The 22,085-nt window shown below is 38.5% G+C and overlaps 1 protein-coding gene across 2 annotated transcripts in view; it reads left to right on the forward strand.

The window, feature by feature from the left end:
* Positions 1-22,085, forward strand: part of atp2a3 (ATPase sarcoplasmic/endoplasmic reticulum Ca2+ transporting 3) — a 53,486-nt gene that overhangs the window by 7,483 nt on the left and 23,918 nt on the right. For both annotated transcript variants that reach the window (XM_077546433.1, XM_077546432.1), the window contains exons 2-8: positions 6,549-6,566; positions 6,774-6,856; positions 12,549-12,653; positions 13,572-13,710; positions 17,843-17,923; positions 18,470-18,555; positions 20,623-21,087. In XM_077546433.1, the coding sequence (XP_077402559.1) occupies positions 6,549-6,566; positions 6,774-6,856; positions 12,549-12,653; positions 13,572-13,710; positions 17,843-17,923; positions 18,470-18,555; positions 20,623-21,087 (977 nt within the window). The remainder of the gene's footprint in view (positions 1-6,548; positions 6,567-6,773; positions 6,857-12,548; positions 12,654-13,571; positions 13,711-17,842; positions 17,924-18,469; positions 18,556-20,622; positions 21,088-22,085) is intronic.

The raw sequence follows: 22,085 nt of genomic DNA on the forward strand, positions 1-22,085 counted from the left end.
TAATCATATGTCATATCTCATATCATATATCATCTCATATCTCATACATCATATCTCATATCACATCTATTATATTATACCAAAATGTAATTGTAGTATGTGGTCTGAAGAAAAGTAGTAAAAGAAGTTAAGCAACGTCAACGACGTCGCTCTGGTTGACCCCCCCCCCCTTTGCATTATTCTATTCAATACACACGGAGGCTAAAATAATTATTGCAATGAATAAAATATAGAGTTTCGCTCCACCATCACCACTTTTCTAGGCATGATATAGTGTTTAATAAGCGTCTCACTGGTATTAAAAGAAAAATATAAAAGATCCAATATTCCATCCATCTGGCCCATCGTGAATAAAGTCGTCATTTCTCCTCCTATTTTCATTGAATTAGTCTCAACTATGAAAACTAATTATCAAACCTTTTTAAGATCGGTGCTCGAAATAGACCGCAGGAAAAACTTGTTATAATTAGCCACGGAAGCCATGAACATAACTGCTGTGCGAGTTGACTTTTTGTCATCAGTTTATTTGTGTGCATTCATTTCTATATTTCCACTTTGAGGTTTCTCATTGTGACAAGCAGATTTCCTTGTCCGCATTGTGCTGCTGAGAAATGATAAGTGGCTCGGTGACATATCATCCGCTAGCCTCGCTATGTGGACATGGACAAGATAATTGCACCGGCATTTAAAATTCACTTTTTCTTAATGCATTTCAGAGTTTTTCCAGTGGGATCATACGTTATGAGAGGAAGTGTATATAGGAAGCTATCATACATTAGTGTGCAATAGCTATTAGGGGGTTACCGTCATGATATTTATAGGCCTGTTTTTTTATTTTTTATTTTTTATTGGCTACACTCTGCAAAGGTTTACTGAATGAGATCGTAAGACACACGCACAATGAGCTGATTTGAAAGCTGCTTATTGTTTACGGAAGCATCAACATTTAGTGCGGGAACTCGTTTTGTGTATTTTTATTCCTTCATAAAGATCAACTCACTCAAAATTGTAACGTTATTGAGGTACTATGGTTCAGTTTTCACTAGGGACATTTGTAACCTGGTTTCTTGGTTAAAGAAAGCCATTTTAAGATTCAAAATCAAAACTAGAATGTATTTATTAGGAGCGCGCATTTCCTCACGTGAATTTATTAACGCAGCCTGTAATCAGTAGCCAAGTTAAATTTATTGAATGTAACAAGTTTTTAGAAGGGTGGGAATGTGTGGAGGGGGGGGGGGGGGGTCATAATGGCATAATAGAGGCCTTGAAATAAAATAAAAAAGTAAATAATAAAAATATAATAAAAAAAAATAGTCAACGTCCATAGTAGTACATATAAAAGCAAAAAGTGAGAGAAAACTGTAGCATAAGACCCAGTGTGAGCGCAACTAAGCATGTCTGTCACCTAGTGGTGCTTGGTGATATTACAACTTAAAACTACAATTGACTCCTGTTGTAAGCAGTTTTTAAGCTTATTCTTCAGATTTTCACAATATTTTTTAGATTTTGAATTTTGATCGTTTTTTCCATTTCCCCTTGTTTTTCATGGAAAACATATAAAGAACGGTTCTCAGCATTTTTAAAAGAATTTTAAGATTTGCCAGCTGCCCATCCCTGATCAATATTTTTAAATTGTGCATTAATTCATTTGCTCCCAAAAACGCATAAGTAGGTTCTATTTTAAATATTACCATGCCCCCAAAGACGTATTTATATGTATTTTATGCATGTTTTTTTTTTTAATTATGTTATAGCATACGGAAGGCTTTGATGCAGCCTCTAAATTGAAGAGAATGTTTGAAGCAATGGTAGTTATTACAAAAACGGCCAGCTGGTGACAACAGAGTATAAGAGATCAACCAGGGCCATGTTGAAAAAAGCCATTTCCCCCACCGTTTTAAACAGATTTGTGAATAATGATGAAACTTAGCTCTATTCTATTGCTAATTGCTTCAAAACGCAAACAGATAGAAATATGCTTTTTTTTCCTGATGAAAGAAGAGACTCTAATTTTTCTTTTGGTAGGTTCCATGTTTTTATAGCAATAGAACACAATATTCTGTGGGCCTTGCAAAATCAGTCAAGATCCAGTAAAACAGCCGGGAGCGAAGGGGGTTGCTTCAGTGAAAATAGCGGGGAGTGAACGAGTTAATAGTAACGTCAAATTGCTCTGGCAACGCTGATATTTACCTGCTACAGTCATAGTGGAAATTTACAAAAAAGTCTGTACTGTACTCGTGCGGTGTTTATTTGGTTTCCGATAATCTGCAGATGTCTTTGTCAGACTGCAGATGGATGTGCAAAGAGCGTCAAACTGTGAAAGCAATGAAACAATGTGAAGTGCTGAAAGAAATATGTCAGGTTTCCCGCTTCCCCTTCCAGCGTTGGACGCCGAAAACGAGCACCCTGCTGTTGTTGGCGACTGTCTCCAGGAAGTGTTCCCCTTTTCGCTTGGCATTGACCGCTTTTCTGCTGTGTGTAAACAAGCTCCTTTTTTTTTTTTTTTTAATTCATTGTCTGGGCCCGCAGGGAGGAGGCGGGGAAGTGTTGTGGGGACACGGCTTGAGGTGAAGTCAGTATTCAGGAATGCGACTGGGCAAGCCTTCGGCTTGACGCAGCCCAGACTGACTGTGAGGGAATCCTTGGCAGAGGGAAGTCAGGGAAACCCGTTGTGCACTTTGAGCCCTCCCTCCTGCTGTCTTGTCCTTTCATTCCGTCTCTTTTGTCTCCCGCTCTTGAGTCGCAGCTAGCCTTTCTGCCATAAAAAAAAATATTATACAAGCAGGGAAAGCACGGTAAAAGGGGCTTATGTCAGACCGGTGAAGCGTGGAAAACAGCAGAACCCACTTCTCCGTGGTGCCGCTGCTGAATTTCCCCTGTGACTTCGCACGTCAAACCTCAATGCTAAAAGCCTCGGGGACTGCAAGTTTGAAGCTATCCGCAGTGACTCAGCACTATAATGCCCAGGCTGTATATATGTTATTTTTTTATTTTTTATTTTATTTATTTCTGGAGAGCTCAGTATTGTTCATTCGGTAATTTTACCGATTTGACATGTCATCATCATTGCTCGCTCTCTTTTTTTAATTTTTTTTTATTATTTTTTAAAAATTATTTTGTATGTGAGTGTGTATTCATTAGTTCACCTAAAACCTATTAAAAAATCCCATACCGTTCACCTCAACCGAACACTTCCAGCCAGCGTCGTGAGGCCGTCAGGAGACCCGAGGAAGGACCAAAGAAAAGAAACGAAAGTGAAATCCAGCACCGACCAGACATCACCCACCACCCAGAGTCCTTCACCAACCCCAGAAACATCTAAATTCCAACAAATCATTTGTTATATATGTTCTGTTTGTAGTAGCCGCGGTCCAGCATCCAACTCATTGTGAGGCGCTGAGACAATCCAAGGTCAACTTTATGATGTAATCTCTCCAACGTGGTCTATTTATGACTGGACACACATCATCGGGAAAGTTTTTTTTTTTTTTTTTTTTTTTTTAATCGGACTCCCACAATAGGGTGCGTTCGCACTAGTCTGTTTTAATCAAACTCAAGTTGTTTTCCTCCCTTGCTTCGCTTTGTCAGATGTTAAAGTAGTAGAGCTCAAGTGCGGACTAGCTTGAGATGACAGGATTCCAAATCAATTCCATAATATGGTTTATTTACGGCGTAAAAGCACACAAACGTTGATCTGATAACACCGTTAAAAGGGGAAGTCAAACGTAAACATTAAATGACATGTTATATGTGACCTCACTCGTCTAAACGTGACATTCGGATTAATATTCCATTTGTGGAGCAAAATTCTGCCATTTTTATCCGTCTCAGGGGGGCGGCCATTTTGCCACTTACGGTCGAGCGAAGATGACATCACAGTTGCTCGCCTGTTTTCTGAAACTGAGCTGTGATTGGTTGATATCGGAGACCTGAGCAACTGTGATGTCATTTTCACTCGACAGCAAGAGGCAAAATGGCCGCCGGCTAGATTTTGCTGCTTAACTCATAACCAGAATAGAATTTTGACTAGTGGGGCTGCATAGAACATATTATTGTGAATATTTTTTTTTTTTTGGGGGGGGGGGGGGGGGTACCTAAATCACACATAATCAGCTGGCTCAATTTGGTTGGATGACCATTTCAATGAAACTAGCATTCATTTCCTTTTTTTTTTTTTTCAGCATTCATTTCCAATGATCATTTTTTTTTGTAAATAATTGCCCTTCAAATTGGTTAATATTGCGTACCAGGCAAATTGGGTACGAGCACACTTACTACTATTCCATTCTGACCTCTGAAATTTTCGAACCTGTTGGCGTTCTTGTAAAACTAATCAGAAAACAAGCAAAATCACTGCTGAGTCTTTTTGGAGCCAACTTTTTTTTTTTTAGTGCAAACGTCATTTTTTAAGTCCACAACTATAAAATAAGTGCCAATGTTTGGCCAATTACAGGGGGCCCTTTAAGTTATTTCTCTTTCCGCTTGTGTGGAGTGCGAACTGAGTGACTACGAGAATTTTGTTTTTGGAAGGCAGCAGAGGCCTCGCGTCAAGGTCCTCCCGCTTTCCAACTCTTTTCCCCACATGGTCACGTTTCATAATCGTGTAGCGACGTCTGCTCAAAACATGCTGGAGAAAACATGCTGCTTGTTTCCACTGCTCCATTTAGGGTCACCGCAATATGCGTGCCGTTTCTTTTCCCACAATATCTCATTTAAAACGTTTCTACAGTCATCAGCAGTCAGGATGATTTTGTTCCTTTTGTGTTGGATTCGACTGAGCGGGTTTGCATCATGGTAACGTTAATAAGTGGGACAAAAAGGACGTTTTTGAAGAATCGGGCTTGTTTTCTGTAGTGTGATTCACATGTCGGGGGTGTTCGGATCTGTTAATCAAACGCAAGCAGAAAAGAACGATGTTGGCTTCTAAAACTCTTTTTTTTATATGTGAATAAACTGTCAAGCTCCGAGATTCCGTGGGAGGTTTCGCACTGCTGCTAATAAGCTATAAATAAAAAGGCTAGAATGAGAAGCTTTTCCACTGAATGGTAAAGTTAAGGAATACGTCCATCCTTTCACTTCATAGTTTTAATGTCCTTTTATAAAAATTACAACCACCACAACAGGAAAAATAATCTAATTGCAAACCATTAACCTGACTAACTCTGAATTTAAACCCTAAACACTTGCGTAGGTCCGTGTGTAGACATTTAACTCATTCACTCCCAGCCATTTACTCTGAAGCAACCCCCTTCGCTCCCGGCTGTTTTACTGTATTTTGACTGAGACCCAAAATAATACTGTGTTCTATTGCTATACAAAACATGGAACCTACCAAGAGAAAGAGTATAGCCTTAGCATTAGAATCTAGTTAAGTTTTATCATTATTCACAAATCTATTTTAACTGTGGGGAAAACAGCTTTTTTTTTTTCAACATGGCCCTGGTTGATCTCTTTTGCTCTCTGGCCACCTCCTAGCCGTTTTTTACCTACCTTTTCTTCAACCGTTGCGTGCGGTTCAGAGGCTGCAACAAAGCCTTCTGTATGCCCTAGCATAAAAAAACTAAACAATTAAAAAAAAAAACATATGAATACGTCTTTGGGACACTTAAAACATTTAAAGTAGAACATATTTATACGTTTTTGGGAGCAAATTAGTTAAAGACAATGAGCTCAGTTTGGTTGTATCATAAGTGCAAAGCTACACCACCACGATTAAAAAAACTGATGACAAGAGGGTTGGCATATAAATGGATGCAGTTGCTTGGTTGACCAATAATTTTAATTTAATAACATAGCATCCAATCTATCAAAGGTGACTTATGGGATACCTCAAGAGTCTGTAATAGGCCCCAAATAATTCCTATATGCAATGTGTCTAGAATACTCAAATATGTCTTATTTCTACTGTACTGGCATAAACCGGGCGGCATGTGGTCGCGAGGTTCTGGGTTCGATCCTCAGCGACCATGTCGAAGCGTCCTCGAGCAAGACACCGAACCCCCATGGCAGCAGCCGACCCCACTGGCGTATGATGTGTGCGCGAATGCTTTGTAAAGCGCTTTAGGCAGCAATGTTGTGGATAAAAACATTCTATAAAAAGTTGACCATTTACCAAAAACCTTCAACAGCTTCTGTTGAAAGTGAACTGAATCCGCTGGGAAAAAAAATTGGTTTGATGTCAATAAATTATAGCTAAGTTTGGGGTTTATTGTCGTTGGCACTAAAAAAACAAACAAAAAAAATTTGAACTGCTGTACATACAGTATAACACGAAAATCATAAGATTTATTTATTTATTTATTTATTTGTTTGTTTGTTTGTTATAGTTCACTATTATTTAAAATAATTACGTATATTTATTGTGCATATCTGATGCCAGAGCATTATCTATATTGAAATTGAATGTGGTTAACGTCACCCATTCGACAAAATATTCACAATTTCTTGTTTTCTTTGTTCCCCTTACACCAACCCCCCCCCACCACCCCCACCCCTTCTCCGTGTCCGCCTTCAATTCCTTTACAACCGTCGTGACGTGACATCTACAGAGCTCCCTGCCGAAGAAGGTAAATATTGATTTTTTTCCAGGGAGGCCTCTATCCTCCTCCCTTGCATGATTAAAGAGGATGAACCAGATGTACACACTACTAAATCCAGATTATTATTATTATTGTTATTATTCCTGCTGCTTGTACTAAATGTTACACATTCTTTCCACCCTTAAGTCTTCTAAACTTTGACTCCCTTAAGACAACTGTGTGTGCGTCTTACAGGAAAGTCCCTGTGGGAACTGGTGTTGGAGCAGTTTGAAAACCTTCTCGTCAGGATCCTGCTTCTCGCCGCCTGCGTCTCTTTTGTAAGTGAGCGTCGCTCGGGGCCTTCTTTTGAAATAACGACGCGCTAATTGGCTGGGAATTGATAGCGCTCATCGCAGTTTTATTCTCACTTTAGTTATTGCTCTGTTTGAGTGTGGAACATTTGCGCATGGAAGTCTTTTCCATCCAGTGTTGATACAGTTTTAGTGAGGGGAACAGGGAGAGCCCACTTGGAAACACAACTATCCATCAAAACCCCCTCCACTGCAGCGGCTTCAATTGTGACCGTCCGTGCTTTGGAGTGAAGTTCGGAGGAGGCGTGGAGCGGGGAATCCTGAAAACATATCGACTTTTTTCCATCTATTCCAGCACGTCTGGTGTTTTGGAATGGAATTGCTCTTTTTGCTATTTCTGAAACGGGGGGGGGCTCTAAAAATGTACATGACACAATATGCCCTCTCTAAGGGCTCCAAGTGCAGGCGTGGGTTGGAAAAGTTCACTTTTCCTCAAGTGCTGTTAGATGACGTTTTCTGTGTAAATATGGCGGTTAGCGTGGAAGAGCTAAGACAAGCAATAGCTTATTACTACACAAGCGATTACGTTTCTGTTGGCTTCCACTGTTTGCGCGTCCATGTTGGGGTTGAAGGTAATGTTAAACCTGAGCTACTGCCTCCTCGCGTAATACCAACGACCTTAATAGACATGTATCCATGTCATGTTTGGGTAATTGATTTTATGACTTTCAAGGCTCAATTATTATTTTATTTTTTTGTGTTCAGCAGTTTTGTGAATCGAGGACTTTATTTGAGGAGCAAATTTCTATCTTTGTAGAGCAATTTAAAAATATATATATTTTTGCAGGTTACTCCCAAGAAACCAAACCAATTAAAAAAACAAAAAAACATTGTGTATAGCAGTAAAAAAAGCAAAATGTATTAATTAATTAATTAATTTGCTTGTTTTAAAAATGCTCGGCTGCAATGTAATTTTGAGAACATTTATTGCGACTACTTCTAGAGTCAAAGCTAAAACTCAGAACTCTATTGTGAAAACAAATCACATTACTGATACATTCTAAATAATATAATACTATATTAACTCATTCACTGCCATTGACGGCTATAGACGTTAAAAATTCATTTGCACTATTTCTATTAGTTAAACATTTTTTCCCATTTTTGTTAACAAGAGTATAAAAACCTAGATTTTTTTTTTTATTGTATTACGACAGATATAACATTTGTGATTAATCATGAGTTTACTAGTGAAGTCATGCGATTAATTACGGATAAAAATTGTAATCGCCTGGCGCCCCTAATTTTTAATAATCTTTTCTTTAAAAAAAAAAAAAAAGATTATTTAAAAAAAAATGTTTTTTTGTTTAAAAGAAAAGATTGTTAAAAATTAGGGGCATCAGGCAATTAAAATTTGTAATCGTAATTAATCGCATGACTTCACTAGTTAACTCACGATTAATCACAAATTGTATATCTGTTCTAAATGTACCAAAAAAAATCTAGATTTTCATACTCTTGTTAACAAAACTGAAAAAAAAAGTAATTAATAAATAACTAATAGAAAATTGAAATTGTTAAAATGAATTGGCGCAAAATCTGAAAGGCTTGCTTCCAGAGAGCCCTCCAGTCCAGAGATCCAACTATTTGTATACAAGCAATTAAAAAGTCATCTTTCCGTAATATGTCTCCTATAAGGTCAAGTGACAGACAAATCAAATGTTCTACTTATTTATCGACTTTGTTTATCTTAAGAGTCGGGTCTGGCTATTCAAAAAGCTTATCTGAATGTGTGCAGACTGTGTAATGTGTTTTCTAAAAGGTCCTTACCGAGATCACTGCCTTTGTCGCCATCCAATCTCTTTGTCATAAGCACCCAAATGAAGCAGAATGATGCGCGATCGACCGGGGCCGAGGGTGTCGTGACACACTCTGTGCTATTCGGCACTCCGTCATCCGAATGAAAAGTGGCTATACTTCATCGCTCCTCACTTGCGGCGTCCATTTAATAACAGTGCTGTTACCTCCTATTGATGGAAAAAGTACGCGTTTCACACATTAGCAATTAGCTGCCTGACATATTGCTTCGCTCTGAATAGAATTTTTTTATTTATTTTTTTGCCGGAGAGCTCAGTATTGGTCATTCGGTAATTTTACCGATTTGACATGTCATCATCATTGCTCGCTCTCTTTTTTTTTTTTAAATTATTATTATTATTTTTTAATATATATATATTTTTTTGACATTTTTATTTCGTGTGTGAATGTGTAATTTTTAAAAACAGTTGTTATGAATATATGACGCGCAGAAACGGTTAGCATTGATGATTTATAGCAATCAAAACACAGTGTACCGTAGCGGCCTTAGGAACGCAACGTCTCAGTTACTTGAACGTACCGCCAAAGGAGGGGGAAAAAAAACAAATACTGAGCTGATGTCGTTTGCTCGGAAGAGTTCGTTATGTCTCTTTAGTTTTGCGGCGCTTTTACATACTTTGTTAACTCTTTGACTGCCAGACGTTTTCAGAAAAGGGATGCCGTGGGTGCCAGCCGATTTAAGCATTTTTGACTGATCTTTCAAGGTTCACAGAAAATTATGTGTTTGGACTATGGAAACACACATAATACCAAATGAAAGATTGGACTCTCATCTTTCATCAGAAAAAAAAGTTTGTTTCTACCGTATTCCGTTTTTCAGTAATCAACAATAGAAAATGGTTAGTTTCATCTCTGTTTTGAAAAACACGTCTTTTAACGTCTTTGGCACTCCTCCATAGGATTTTACTAAACGTTATTTAACGTTTTTGGCAGTCAAAGAGTTAACATCGCATGCAATCTTTCAGAGTGCGGAAATCTCAATTTAGCATCTGCTATTTAGAATCTCAGTTAAAGATGTCAATCTTAGTCCAAAACAACCACCAACAATGTGCATAATCTGTTTGAGAGAATGCATAATTGATTGCCTGCTATTTGTTTTTCTTAGTATAATAGCACCAAAGACTGTCCACAACATTTTTGTATAATGATGAAGGGCAGATGAGAGTTTGAGTCGATCAATTGTGTAAAGCGCTGCAGTAATTATAGTGTAATGGGGCCTAAAATGTCAAGGTCATTTTATTTATTTATTTTTTGCCAGGAAGTTTCAGAGTTGTAAAACGGCTCGACGGTTTCACTGACGAATGGCAGATTTGGTGTCCGCTTGTAATTGTTTAGCAATGAGGCATTCAAATGACTTTGAAAGCAATTTGATTGCCGCAGCTGCCGGTGCGCGAGGGAGCCTGGACGCGATGAACTGTTCTCTATTTGTCTGTCGTCTCACTACATAAAATGTTGTTGGCCGTGACGAGAGCAAAGTTAGGCGCGAGTTGGGTCTGGCTTTTAAATGGCTTAAAAGTCAACCAGAAAATGTTATATGTGCCCGCGCTAGTCTTAAACACAGCATTCTGATTAATATTACATTTGTGGAGTATGAATTAACCTGTTTTTATCAGTCTCAGCGGCGGCCATTTTGTCACTTGCTGTCAACTGAAAATGACATCACATTTTGCGAAGGGCTTATGCTGCATTCGAGGAAAGTGGGAAATTTTGCGACTTCAAACCAGGAAGTGGCGACCCCTTTTGGAAACACAGACCGTGAAATAAAACGAGATCGCTTTCTTCATAAATATTCAACCTAACTTTAATGCATGCCACTATCTCCAAGGGTGAAACTATATGGTGAACTACTGAACTTATGAAATAAGATAAACACATAAATGAAGCAAAATTGTGAGAAGGTAAGTTTGCTGGAGGTCAAAATGTGTTTTGAGGACCAAAACAAACAATTATTTATCACTATCCGCCATTTTGGTTGTTTACTTTTGCCTCGAACGCTTACAGGTCAGAACTGTGAAAAGGCGACTTGAAATGCAATATTAGTTAACGACCAATCACGGCTCAGATCCAGATAACAAGTGAGCCATGATTGGTCGACAGCAAGTGGCAAAATGGCCGCCCGAGATGGATGAAAAACGTTTTTTTGCTGCTCAACTCCTATTCCATAAACGCAATATAAATCAGAATAATCTGTTTAGACTAGTGGAGCTCCAAAGAACATAGTAAAGATTTTTTGGGGGTTAACTTCACTTTTAACAATATACTTTAAATCCTAAATTTTGTAGTGGCGCATCATAGTGAATGCTGTTTCGAGATGGTCAATGACCCCCGAAGACTCTGCTGGTTCGAGTGGTGCCTATGCAGTACATTTTGAAAATCGCATCATATTACATGACAGAAGAGGAAATGTCCAGGAATCAATCACAATGAATGGATTAGGTCATATTCCTTGTGAATCCTAATCTCATTATATGATGTGTTTTTTTTTTTTTTCTTCACTTCATGCACAGTGTAAATGGCGGTCGTAATGTCCCTTCCATGGGGCTAACTTATTGCAGCATTGGTTTGGAAACCCTGCAACAAATTTGACTCGGACCAAGCATTGATGAATGCTGATTATAAAGCAGAGACGCGTACGTTTGACTACATTAGGTCTGCATTATTGAGTATGTTTTGGCTTGCTGTTGAACTAAAAGCTGGATTTCAGAAATAGTCGACATTTTAGTATTCTCACTACATTGCGCTGTGAAATGTTTGCAGCCTCTTAACTCTATTTACTGTTGAGAAACACGCCTGTGGCTGTTTTCCTTTCATTCAAATGCTGGGTTCGCAGAGCTCTTCTCAATTCGTCCATTTTATGAACGGCTCTCGGCCGTGAAGAGACCACGTGACGGCGATGGAGCAGTTGTGGCCACAACACAATCCTTATTTTTCCAAGGGGCATGTGGAAAAATGTATGAATGGCAATGCGAAATATGAATTTGAAATTCGGATTTGATGATGAAATAATGACAGCATTGTGTTTTGAGAGGTGAGCAAGCACGCAAGTTTGCGAGAATACGATCACGTTGCAAACGGTGCTTGTTTTTTTTGAAATTTGATTTAGCTCGAACATAAGAGATATAAGACGTCAATATTGCTTGAATTGAAATTTTACATACAGTGCCATAGTTATCCTCTTTAGTTAATGTTTTAAATCAAACCGTAACTATTAACTCATTCACTGCCATTGACGGCTATTGACGTCAAAAATTCATTTGAACTATTTTTTATTAGATTAACATTTTTTTCCACTTTTGTTAACAAGAGTATGAAAACCTAGAATTGTTTTATTGTACATTTAGAACAGATATAAAATTTATGATTAATCGTGAGTTAACTATTGAAGTTATGCGGTTAATTACATGCGATTTAAAAAAAAGAAAAAAGATTTTAAAAAATTAGAAGCGTCAATTAATCACAAATTTTATATCTGTTCTAAATGTACGAAAAAAAAATCTAGCTTTTCATACTCTTGTTAACAAAAGTGGAAAAAAATGTTAAACTAATAAAAATAGTTCAAATGAATTTTTGACGTCTACAACCGTCAATGGCAGTGAATGAGTTAAACAAAAAATAACCCAAGTAAACGTAAAATGCATTTAAATTATTTTTTATTTTTGGGGGGTTTAATGTGGCCCGGAAGGTTAAATGTTAACCGCATCTCGCTGACATTTTAATTGCCGCATCAAATCTACCCTGCATGAGGACATTTTTCCTCCGCAACACCAAAACACAAATGCTTAAGTATCAGCTGTGTGATGATGATGAACGTTCTGACTGTGTGTACGGTATGTTTGTCTAGGTGTTGGCTTTATTTGAGGAGGGAGAGGAAACAGCTACCGCCTTTGTCGAACCTGTCGTCATCCTCCTTATCCTCATTGCTAATGCCGTTATTGGTGTGTGGCAGGTGAGAAACGCTTCTCTTCTTCTTTTTTTTTTTTTTTTAATTCAAAGAATGGCGACAGAGGACAGTGATATTAAACGTCATCATGAAGTTGCGTCTTTATTCATTTCTGTTTTGATAAATGTTGGCACCACATGACACTGTAATCATTACACTCACTTACCTTGCATTAAATGAGGTTTTTTTTAATTATTAAAATTAATTATTATTTAAAATTATTAAATATTTGAAAGTGTTTTATAAATTGGAAATATTGTCCTGTTTTGTATAAGTGGATGGAAATTTGAGTACGTTTAAAAAAAAAAAAAAAAAAAAAAAAGTGAATCATAATTAAATTGAAAAAGCTAATCAGCTAATTAAAAAAAAAAAGTAAGGGAAAAAAAAAAAATAAAAAAATATATATATATATATATATTAGGGGTGTGAATTGCCTAGTAGCTTGCGATTTGATCTGTATCACGATTCATAGGTCTCGATTCGATACCAATTAATCCCTATACGAATCTATAAATCAATTATTGTGATTTTTTATTTATTTTATACTCAGATTTAGAAAATGCTAATCCATAAACTTGTACATGTACACAGTAAGGTTTGTATGAAAATGTACTTCGGGCTTATAAACTGGCCCACCGTATTTAGCAAACAGACCAATCAAATTTTAAGCCTTAATGTTCCATTAATATAACATTCTTCCATGCTTAAAGTGTGAACCCTAACTCTAATTAAGAAATTTTGTTGACTATTTCCATCAAAAATTGATCTTTAAAAATCGATTCGGCTGGATATTGAATCAATACGAGAATTGTGCGCTGTAGTATCGCGATTTATTGATTTATTTATATAATATATATATATATATATTTAAAGTACCACTGATTGTCACACCCACGTTTTACCCGATTCATGGCTTTTTAACAGGAACGAAATGCTGAGAACGCCATTGAGGCGCTAAAGGAGTATGAACCCGAGATGGGTAAGGTGTACCGCATGAACCGTAAGGCCGTGCAGAGAATCAAAGCCAGGGACATCGTTCCAGGAGACGTCGTAGAAATTGCAGGTAAAGCCAACCAAACCCACGGGGAGGCTCATTTATTTCATTACGATCGTCATTTCTTCCGTGCGGCTTTTTCTGAGGCTGCAGGTGCGCTTTTGCTCTTTTTTTTTTTTTTTGCACAGAAAAGTACTCCCACACCTTTTGATGGCCATTCATAAGTCTGGAAATAACATTGGAATATCACACAACTAGATTACATAACAATCTTTTCCCCGTATTTGCAGGTGCCAGGACTACGGTCCAGTTATGCATGTGTGAGTGTGTGTTTCTGTGTAAGTGGTTGTGGTCTTCCCTTGTGTTTAAAGCCCAGTTTAACTTTCCACAGCTTTCCACTTCCCTTTGCTTTCCATACTCTCAGTCTCACCACCTGGATGTTTGTCAGGTCTTCGCTCATATTACACACACACACACACACAGATGCACGCACTCATCCCCCGCTATAAACACGCCCGTGTGTGGCCAACCCCGTCTAAAAATAGTCCCGCTGTCATTCTGGTTTCAGCACGCGTGTACGCCAGACTTAATGTGCAAGCGCATGACCTCCTACCATTACGGCGATGACCTCACCTTTCGTCCGAGTCCACCGGCATTTGAGCCATGTCTATAAAAATTCATTTGAGATGTATCAGTCTATTTTACATAAAGGGGAAACAATGGGCATGGTAGGAATCTTAAAACAATTTCACAACGGTTAAAAGAAAAATACAGCTTTAGGATGGTCATATATAATAAACATGAGGAACAGAGGTCATGCGGAGGTCGGAGGGTGCCTTGAAACAGGCACAAGATCCGCACTAGAAAAAAGAAAATAACAAACAGCACACATTTTATAGAAAAATAATGGTTGATGAATAATAAAATTTGATGGGTCAAAAGTAACCCAATTATGGATCAAAAATTTAACTGTGACGTGGTGGTCGTCATATGCTAAATCGATGCCTTCTGAAAAGAATCATCAAACTCTTAAAAAAAAAAAAAAAAAAAAAAAAGTATTTATTTTTTTTTGATTTTTTTCAAGAAAGACAAAAAAACATTTGCATCATGAGGAGATGATTTTGGCAAAAAAAATTGCAAAAAATAATTTTAAGAGGGTGACAAAATGTAATTTGTAATCTAATTTAGTTACTCTTTAAAGTAAATAATCACTAAAGTAACTAAATGACTTTTTCAAGGTAACTGCAACAACACTGGTCACAATTGATACATGTTTCTAGTTTTTGCACTTGTATAAATAGGAACAAATGTATACCTCCCTTTTGAATGATTATGATTATGTAAGCGATAACGCTTTGGAATTTGGGCTTGTTGCAGCAGGTGTGTTCCTTCCTAAACAAGACTCGCAGACAAGCTCGCGCAGGTCATAAAGCATCAAAAACGACTTTGCTCAATCCCCGTCTACCACCACCGCTACCTTTCGCAGTCATCGTCGTGAGGGGTTTTGCAACATGGATGCTACTGCATTTTTAGTTAATTGTATAAAAAAAAAAAAAAGCAAGATATAAAACATTCTGCTAAAACCATTTTAATTTCAGGAAACTGTTTATTTAAATGTTCAGTTAACTTTATATGAGATGGTGGTGACCCTGGGAATCTTAACCTTTTTGTTTGAAATTAAAGCAAAGAAATGTGAAAGTTTAAGATTTCAGGTATTTTTAAATTTTGGGGGGAAAAAAACAGAGCTATGGTATTTACATCTTTAAGTTTCCATCTAACTTTTCAAGACGTACTGATAACCTTGGGAGCGCCCTGAACGTTTTTTTTTTTAGACATTTAAAATGTGGTATACTGTCAAGATTAAGAGAGAGAAAAAACTTCTACATTTTGAAAAGTTTGAACAATTGTTCAGTGAAGATTGGCATTTGTATTTACATTTTTTTAATGCCATTATTTTTTCCCACTTTTTACTGAAAATGAATATTGACTTCAAATATCAGTTATCGGCCAAAAAAGTTTGGGAGGATTCTGACTTTATTCTCAGAATTTTGAGGAAAAAATCTGAATTTTGAGGAAAAAGTCAGAATTTTGGGGGGGGGGAAGTCAGAATTTGGGGGGGGGGGGAGTCAGAATTTTGGGGGGGAAAGGTCAAAATTTTGGGGGGAAAAGGTCAGAATTTTGGGGGGGAAAAGTCAGAATTTTGGGGGGGGGGAGTCAGAATTTTGGGGGGGGGGGAGTCAGAATTTTGGGGGGAGAAAGTCCAAATTTTGGGGGGAGAAAGTCATAATTTTGGGGGGGAAAGTCATAATTTTGGGGGGGGAAAGTCATAATTTTGGGGGGGAAAGTCATAATTTTGGGGGGAAAAGTCATAATTTTGGGGGGGAAAAGTCAGAATTTTGGGGGGAAAAAGTCAGAATTTTGAGGGAAAAGTCAGAATTCTGAGATTAAACTCAGAATTCCTACTTTAAAGATAGAGTTCATACTTTAAAGTCAGAATTCTGAGATTCGTACTGACAAAAAAACGGTCTATCTCTAAATAATGCACAATTTCAAGTACACTGTCAGAGAGGTGTTAATTGTGAAAAATGTTTATTATTATTATTATTATTTTTTTTTTTTTATTATTTTTTTTATTTTATTATTATTATTATTATTTTATTATTTATTATTTTGTCCCCTGTTTTACAGCCTGCATGGGTGTCACAACATGGTGGTGAAATTAGTTTAGTTTAACACTTGATTCTATCCAAAAAGTACCACGTGAAAACCCTCAAACATAAACGGTGCTGGGTACACTGACAAAGACAATAAATCTGTATCCTCCTTGACTTGATTGAACTGCCCGGCTTTTCCTCTACCTCAGATTACCCTAAGGTGGTTCCACTGGAACTTGATGTGAGGCGGGTCAAATAAACCGTATGGAGGTCTTGGAAAAGGACACTTTTTTTTGACCACAAATGCCTCAGAGGAGAGAAAATATAATAAATATATTGACATAAGGTTCCACCCCTGCAGTGTACTCGTCGGTACGATGCTGACCGCCGTTATGACACGCTTGCGTTTTGCGCCTCCGCTGGAACTTTCCTTGAGTTTTTTTTTTTTTTTTTAAATGGAGTGACTGCAGCGGTTCTCGGTGTCAGGACTGTGTGAGGGTTTACAGAAGACCTGAAGAGACGGAAACCTGCGTTGGGGCTTCGCTCTCTCTAACAAAGTTGCATTTACTCGGCCAATTTATTACGCAAGAGTGAGTGACGAGTTGCGGCAAAAAGCAGAGGGCAAAACGGAACTAATTGAACTTTGAATGTGTTTTGAATGGCATCATATTCCCTCAAATCATATCGAGCTGAATTGTAATCACAATGAGTCGCATCCTACACATTTTTGTGGAGTGACTTTTACATGTATCGCTCCTAATGAAACTAAACTGCCCTCATTGACGGTCGCATGATACTAGTACTTCTAGTGTCGTTATAAAATTCTACTAGTTCTTTATTACTAGTAATATTAGCACACCGATGTCAACTAGTGCACAGTTTTGCTTCACTCGTAACATGTAGTTGTTGTACTATAGTGCACCTTTGTTTATACTAGTGCGCAGAAATGTCACATGTCAAGTTAGAAAAAAAGTCACGTGTTCAATTTGACATAGTAAAAATTTAAATAATGAAGATATCAGATTTAGGCATTACTTCTAAACATTGTCAATTGAGCGTGATTTCAGATGCAACTGTTGTCACAGATTGATTTGTGAAAGTGTAGTAGACGGTATTTTGTGACTCAACATGTTGGTAAATAATATCCCTATAGTGAGAAGGGTTCGAGCCGAGGTAATCTGAAGGTAGGCGTTCTCTCTCTCTCTTCTGCCCTGGGCCGGTCCGGCCTCGGCCAACTCGATGCCTGCAACCATCTCCCACACAAACACAACCCACATTGAACCCGACACCCTGTCTCCGTCTCCCGTAGGTGCTACACACACACAGGCGGAAAGCATCGCTCTCAATTCTCTCTCTCTCTCACTTTTTTGCTTTAATTTTATAACATAATTACCATCTGCTGTCGCAAATGTGAATAAATCACTCAACCTTGTGAGCACAAACAATTTAATAAAGCTTGTTTATCAAGTTGGCCTAAAACCTTTTTTTTTTTCTTCCAGAATCCCATAAAAAGCTTGCATTTTGTAATTGAGTTTTTTTCTTTTCAGTTGGTGACAAAGTTCCAGCTGACATCAGGTTGACCTCGATTAAGTCCACCACCTTGAGGGTCGACCAATCCATCCTCACAGGTTTTTTTTTCTGTCATTGTTTGTTGATATTTATTTATTATTTATTAAAGGTGTCAAAATTAGTGCGTTAATTTAAAGTCTCTAATTAGGCGCTAATTATTTTTTTTAACGCTCGATTAATGACTTGCTTGGAAAGCCTTTCGTGAGGGAATTCCAGTTGCAACAAAGCAGACGCGTCCACGTCAAAATTTAGCAGTAATAATAATGCATATATTTGTGGGGACCGGGGGTCAAGTTGTATTTTACAATTTTAAAAGTGTGCAGAAGTTCACAAGCTACTTCATGTGAAGGATTAGAAAGCTCTTGATATGAAAAGAAAAATGCACTGAGCCGCCACCAATGTCTTACAAATGCAATTATGCCATCTAGTGGCAGAAAAAGGACCTCTACACAAATCAATATCACACTCGTTTCTTACAGTACAGAACTTTTTTTTTTTAACTTCATTTTATCAATTATAATGAAACAAAAAAAAGTCATGTGATTAATTACAATTACAAATTTTAACTGCCTGACTCCCTTAATATTTATATTCCTTGTCTTCAGGGGAGTCTGTGTCCATCATCAAGCACACTGACCCAGTTCCTGACCCTCGAGCTGTCAATCAAGACAAGAAGAACATGTTGTTTTCGGTGAGCACAACCTCTGAATTATTCATAATTTATGCTCCGAACCCATCTTGTTAATCTACGTGTCCGTCAACGGGAATTCGGTAATGAAACTGATAAATGATTTACCAAGCCAAAAATGTATAAATGATTCAAATTTGGAAGATCTTACTCAAAAGTGAACAGGAAGACGGATTGAATAATGAGATGTGCGTCTATCATTTTCAGACAGTCATAATGATGCTAATTACTCTTCAAGTGGGATAAAGACTTGGCGGGTAAAAATCCATTCAGGGCTTTTCTTTACACTCGTGTTCAACAAGCATAAACTTGTAGAAAAAGTGCTATTTCCAACATGTCAGTGGTGAATGTGACGCTTGTGTGTAGCTCAGCACATGGTTTTCCATTCGTTCGTTTTCAATCATTTTCAGTATTTATACTGCAAAAACGCATGTTTCGTTATAACCCATCCATTTTCTATCATACCATCAAAAAGCTGTCAACTGATGATTAAAATCATATCTTATGTGGTGTCGACTGAATATGAATGTGAGTGAGAAAGCTTCTCTCTCTTTATTACTTGTATTTTTAAAGGGCTAGACAGTAATCCCTAGCGCCATCTAGTGGTGAACTAATAATTCATTCAATCAAATCAAAAAAAAAATCCCGACTGTTTATGTCGATAGTATGCGAAAAATATACGTTGTATCGCATAAACTTTTATTTATATATATATAGATAGATCTAGATAGATAGCTCTAGATAGATAGATAGATAGATCTAGATAGATAGATAGATCTAGATAGATAGATAGATAGATAGAGATATAGATCTAGATAGATAGAGATATAGATCTAGATAGATATAGATAGATATAGATATAGATATAGATAGATATAGAGCTAGATCTACATAGATCTAGATAGATATAGATAGATATAGATATAGATAAATATAGATATAGATAGATAGCTCTAGATAGATCTAGATAGATAGATCTAGATAGATAGATAGATCTAGATAGATAGATAGATCTAGATAGATAGATCTAGATAGATAGATCTAGATAGATAGATCTAGATAGATAGATCTAGATAGATCGATATAGATAGATCTATCTATATCGTAGATCTAGTTATCACTAATTATATAACATGGCTGTAGTTTCGCCTTACTAAAGCTGCCATGTTTCGCCGCCATCTTCCTGCTACGGATGTCCAAAGGACAACTTCGCAAAAGTATTTAGCCCCGGCGGTGCGTCCATTTGAGTGTCGAACCCAATTACCAGGTGGTCGTCACTGACTCCCGTGATTCGGGCTCCTGTCGCTTGTCACCTTCTGCTACTAGCTTTTTTGCGCCGACTAACTCTCGCTAGACGCTCTTGTTAGCTGCACCGGCTAAATCCGGGCTCACTCGCCCGAGATGCTCGTTTGATCGCGCAAAATAAGAATTGGTAGGCTTGCGAAATGTGGTCTCTCTGAGCCACCGTAGTGTGCATGTTTCTGCGTGCTCCTAAATGCTATTCTTTGACCACTAGATGGCACTAAGGACTACACCTTGGGGCTTTGTTTTTTCTCCTTCCTCCTTCCTCACATTTCCTATTTTTTCCATCGAACAAACTCAGGACGTCAAGTAGCGAACAGCCGGGCTTCCTGTCCTTTCTCGCTCTGTTCATTTTTTGGACGGATTCTAAATTGCTTTTCATTTTTGCATACTTGGCCAATCAATATGATTTAGTTACTGATTGATGCCATCCTACTATTGATTTTTGTGTATTGCTGTTGAGTGACTTTGGGCAAACGGCAGACTACAACCTGGACTGTTGGCCAGCCAATCAATGGGCACAAAAAGAGACAACCATTCACACTCACTTTCATGCCTTCATAGAGGGGGATATAAACCCATACTGAGTGTATGGAAAGGTGAATAAATGTGTGCATGATCAGGTGCCGTAATTTATCAACTCATTCACTGCCAGTCCAGTAAAAATACATTTTTGACGTCTATAGCCGTCTATGGCAGTGAATGTGTTAAAAAGGTGTGGAGAAAAAAAAGTCAACATTCCACTCATTCTCGTCTCATTTTCCATAGGGCACCAACATCGCTGCTGGTCGGGCTATAGGTGTCGTCGTGGCAACCGGCGTTGCCACCGAAATCGGCAAAATCCGCAATCAGATGGCGTCCACAGAACAAGATAAGACGCCGCTGCAGCAGAAGTTGGACGAGTTCGGCGAGCAGCTCTCCAAGGTCATCTCCCTCGTCTGCGTGGCTGTGTGGGTGATCAATATCGGCCACTTCGGGGACCCCGTCCATGGCGGATCCTGGGTGCGGGGGGCTATCTATTACTTTAAGATCGCAGTGGCCTTGGCTGTGGCTGCCATCCCGGAAGGGCTGCCCGCAGTCATCACCACCTGCCTGGCCCTCGGGACCCGTCGCATGGCCAAGAAGAACGCCATCGTGAGAAGTCTGCCCTCAGTGGAGACGCTTGGCTGCACCTCTGTTATCTGCTCTGACAAGACCGGGACCCTCACCACCAACCAAATGTCCGTCTGTCGAGTAAGTGGCAATTCCTTCCTTCCTTTCCTCAGTCTCTCCTTTGGTCTCTTGAGGTCTCCCTAATTTGTTGGAATTTAGATGTTTCTGGGGTTGGTGAAAGACTCTGGTTGGTAACCCGGTGGGTCGTAGGTAATGTCTGGATCCACCCTCGGGGCCTTGCCACCGAAGAGCTTTCCAACCACCTCAGTGACTTTGACCCCAGAGATAGGAGAGCCCACCTCGGAGTCGCCCGACTCTGCTTCCTCAAAGGAAAGGCGTGTCTGTGGAATTGAGGAGGTCTTCGAAGTATTCTCCCCCACCGCCTCACGACGTCCTGAGACGCCGCATGGTGGACGATCCACGATATTGCTGTCATGCCACAATATTAAAAGCAGCACATCTGTGGAAAAAGTCCAGATTGTGTTCCGTTTATGCAGTTCCAGCACCCTCTGGTGGTTATTTTATTTGTGCAATTTAATTTTAATTAGTCATGTTTTGGCCACCTTCATTTAAAGATGCAGTCAGTGATCCCTATTGCCATCTAGTGGTGAATTGTGGATCACGAAGAAAAGAAGCAGATATTTTTTTTATTTTTATTTTTTATGTTCAAGTCATTTTCAACACTTGATTGGTCAAAACACACATGTGGGCTGACCAGTAGTATAGATTTGTGACCAGAATTATTTTGAAGCCATTCGGAAGTCGTTTTCCTCATTCTTCCTATATATTATTTCTGCCTGTCAGAGAAATGTTTTTCATGTCGCCTACACCACACACATACCCCCCCCCCCCCCACACTCAAAAGATGACGTACGGTGTGTGTGTGTGTGTGTGATTAATGTGTAGCTGCAGGGAGTTCCCTCAAAGTTGGCGGATGTGTAGGAGTGACCTCACCGCAAACCTTTAAACCCTCCCAGGCACAGGAAGACTTAGCCCAGCTGACGTTGGCAAATATTGACCTGCTTTACTCCCTGACGGGGAACAAGAGTGCACACTTAAACGCCGTTTGGCCACAACAT

This window comes from Vanacampus margaritifer, chromosome 16 (assembly GCF_051991255.1).
Source record: "Vanacampus margaritifer isolate UIUO_Vmar chromosome 16, RoL_Vmar_1.0, whole genome shotgun sequence".
NCBI lineage: Eukaryota > Metazoa > Chordata > Actinopteri > Syngnathiformes > Syngnathidae > Vanacampus > Vanacampus margaritifer.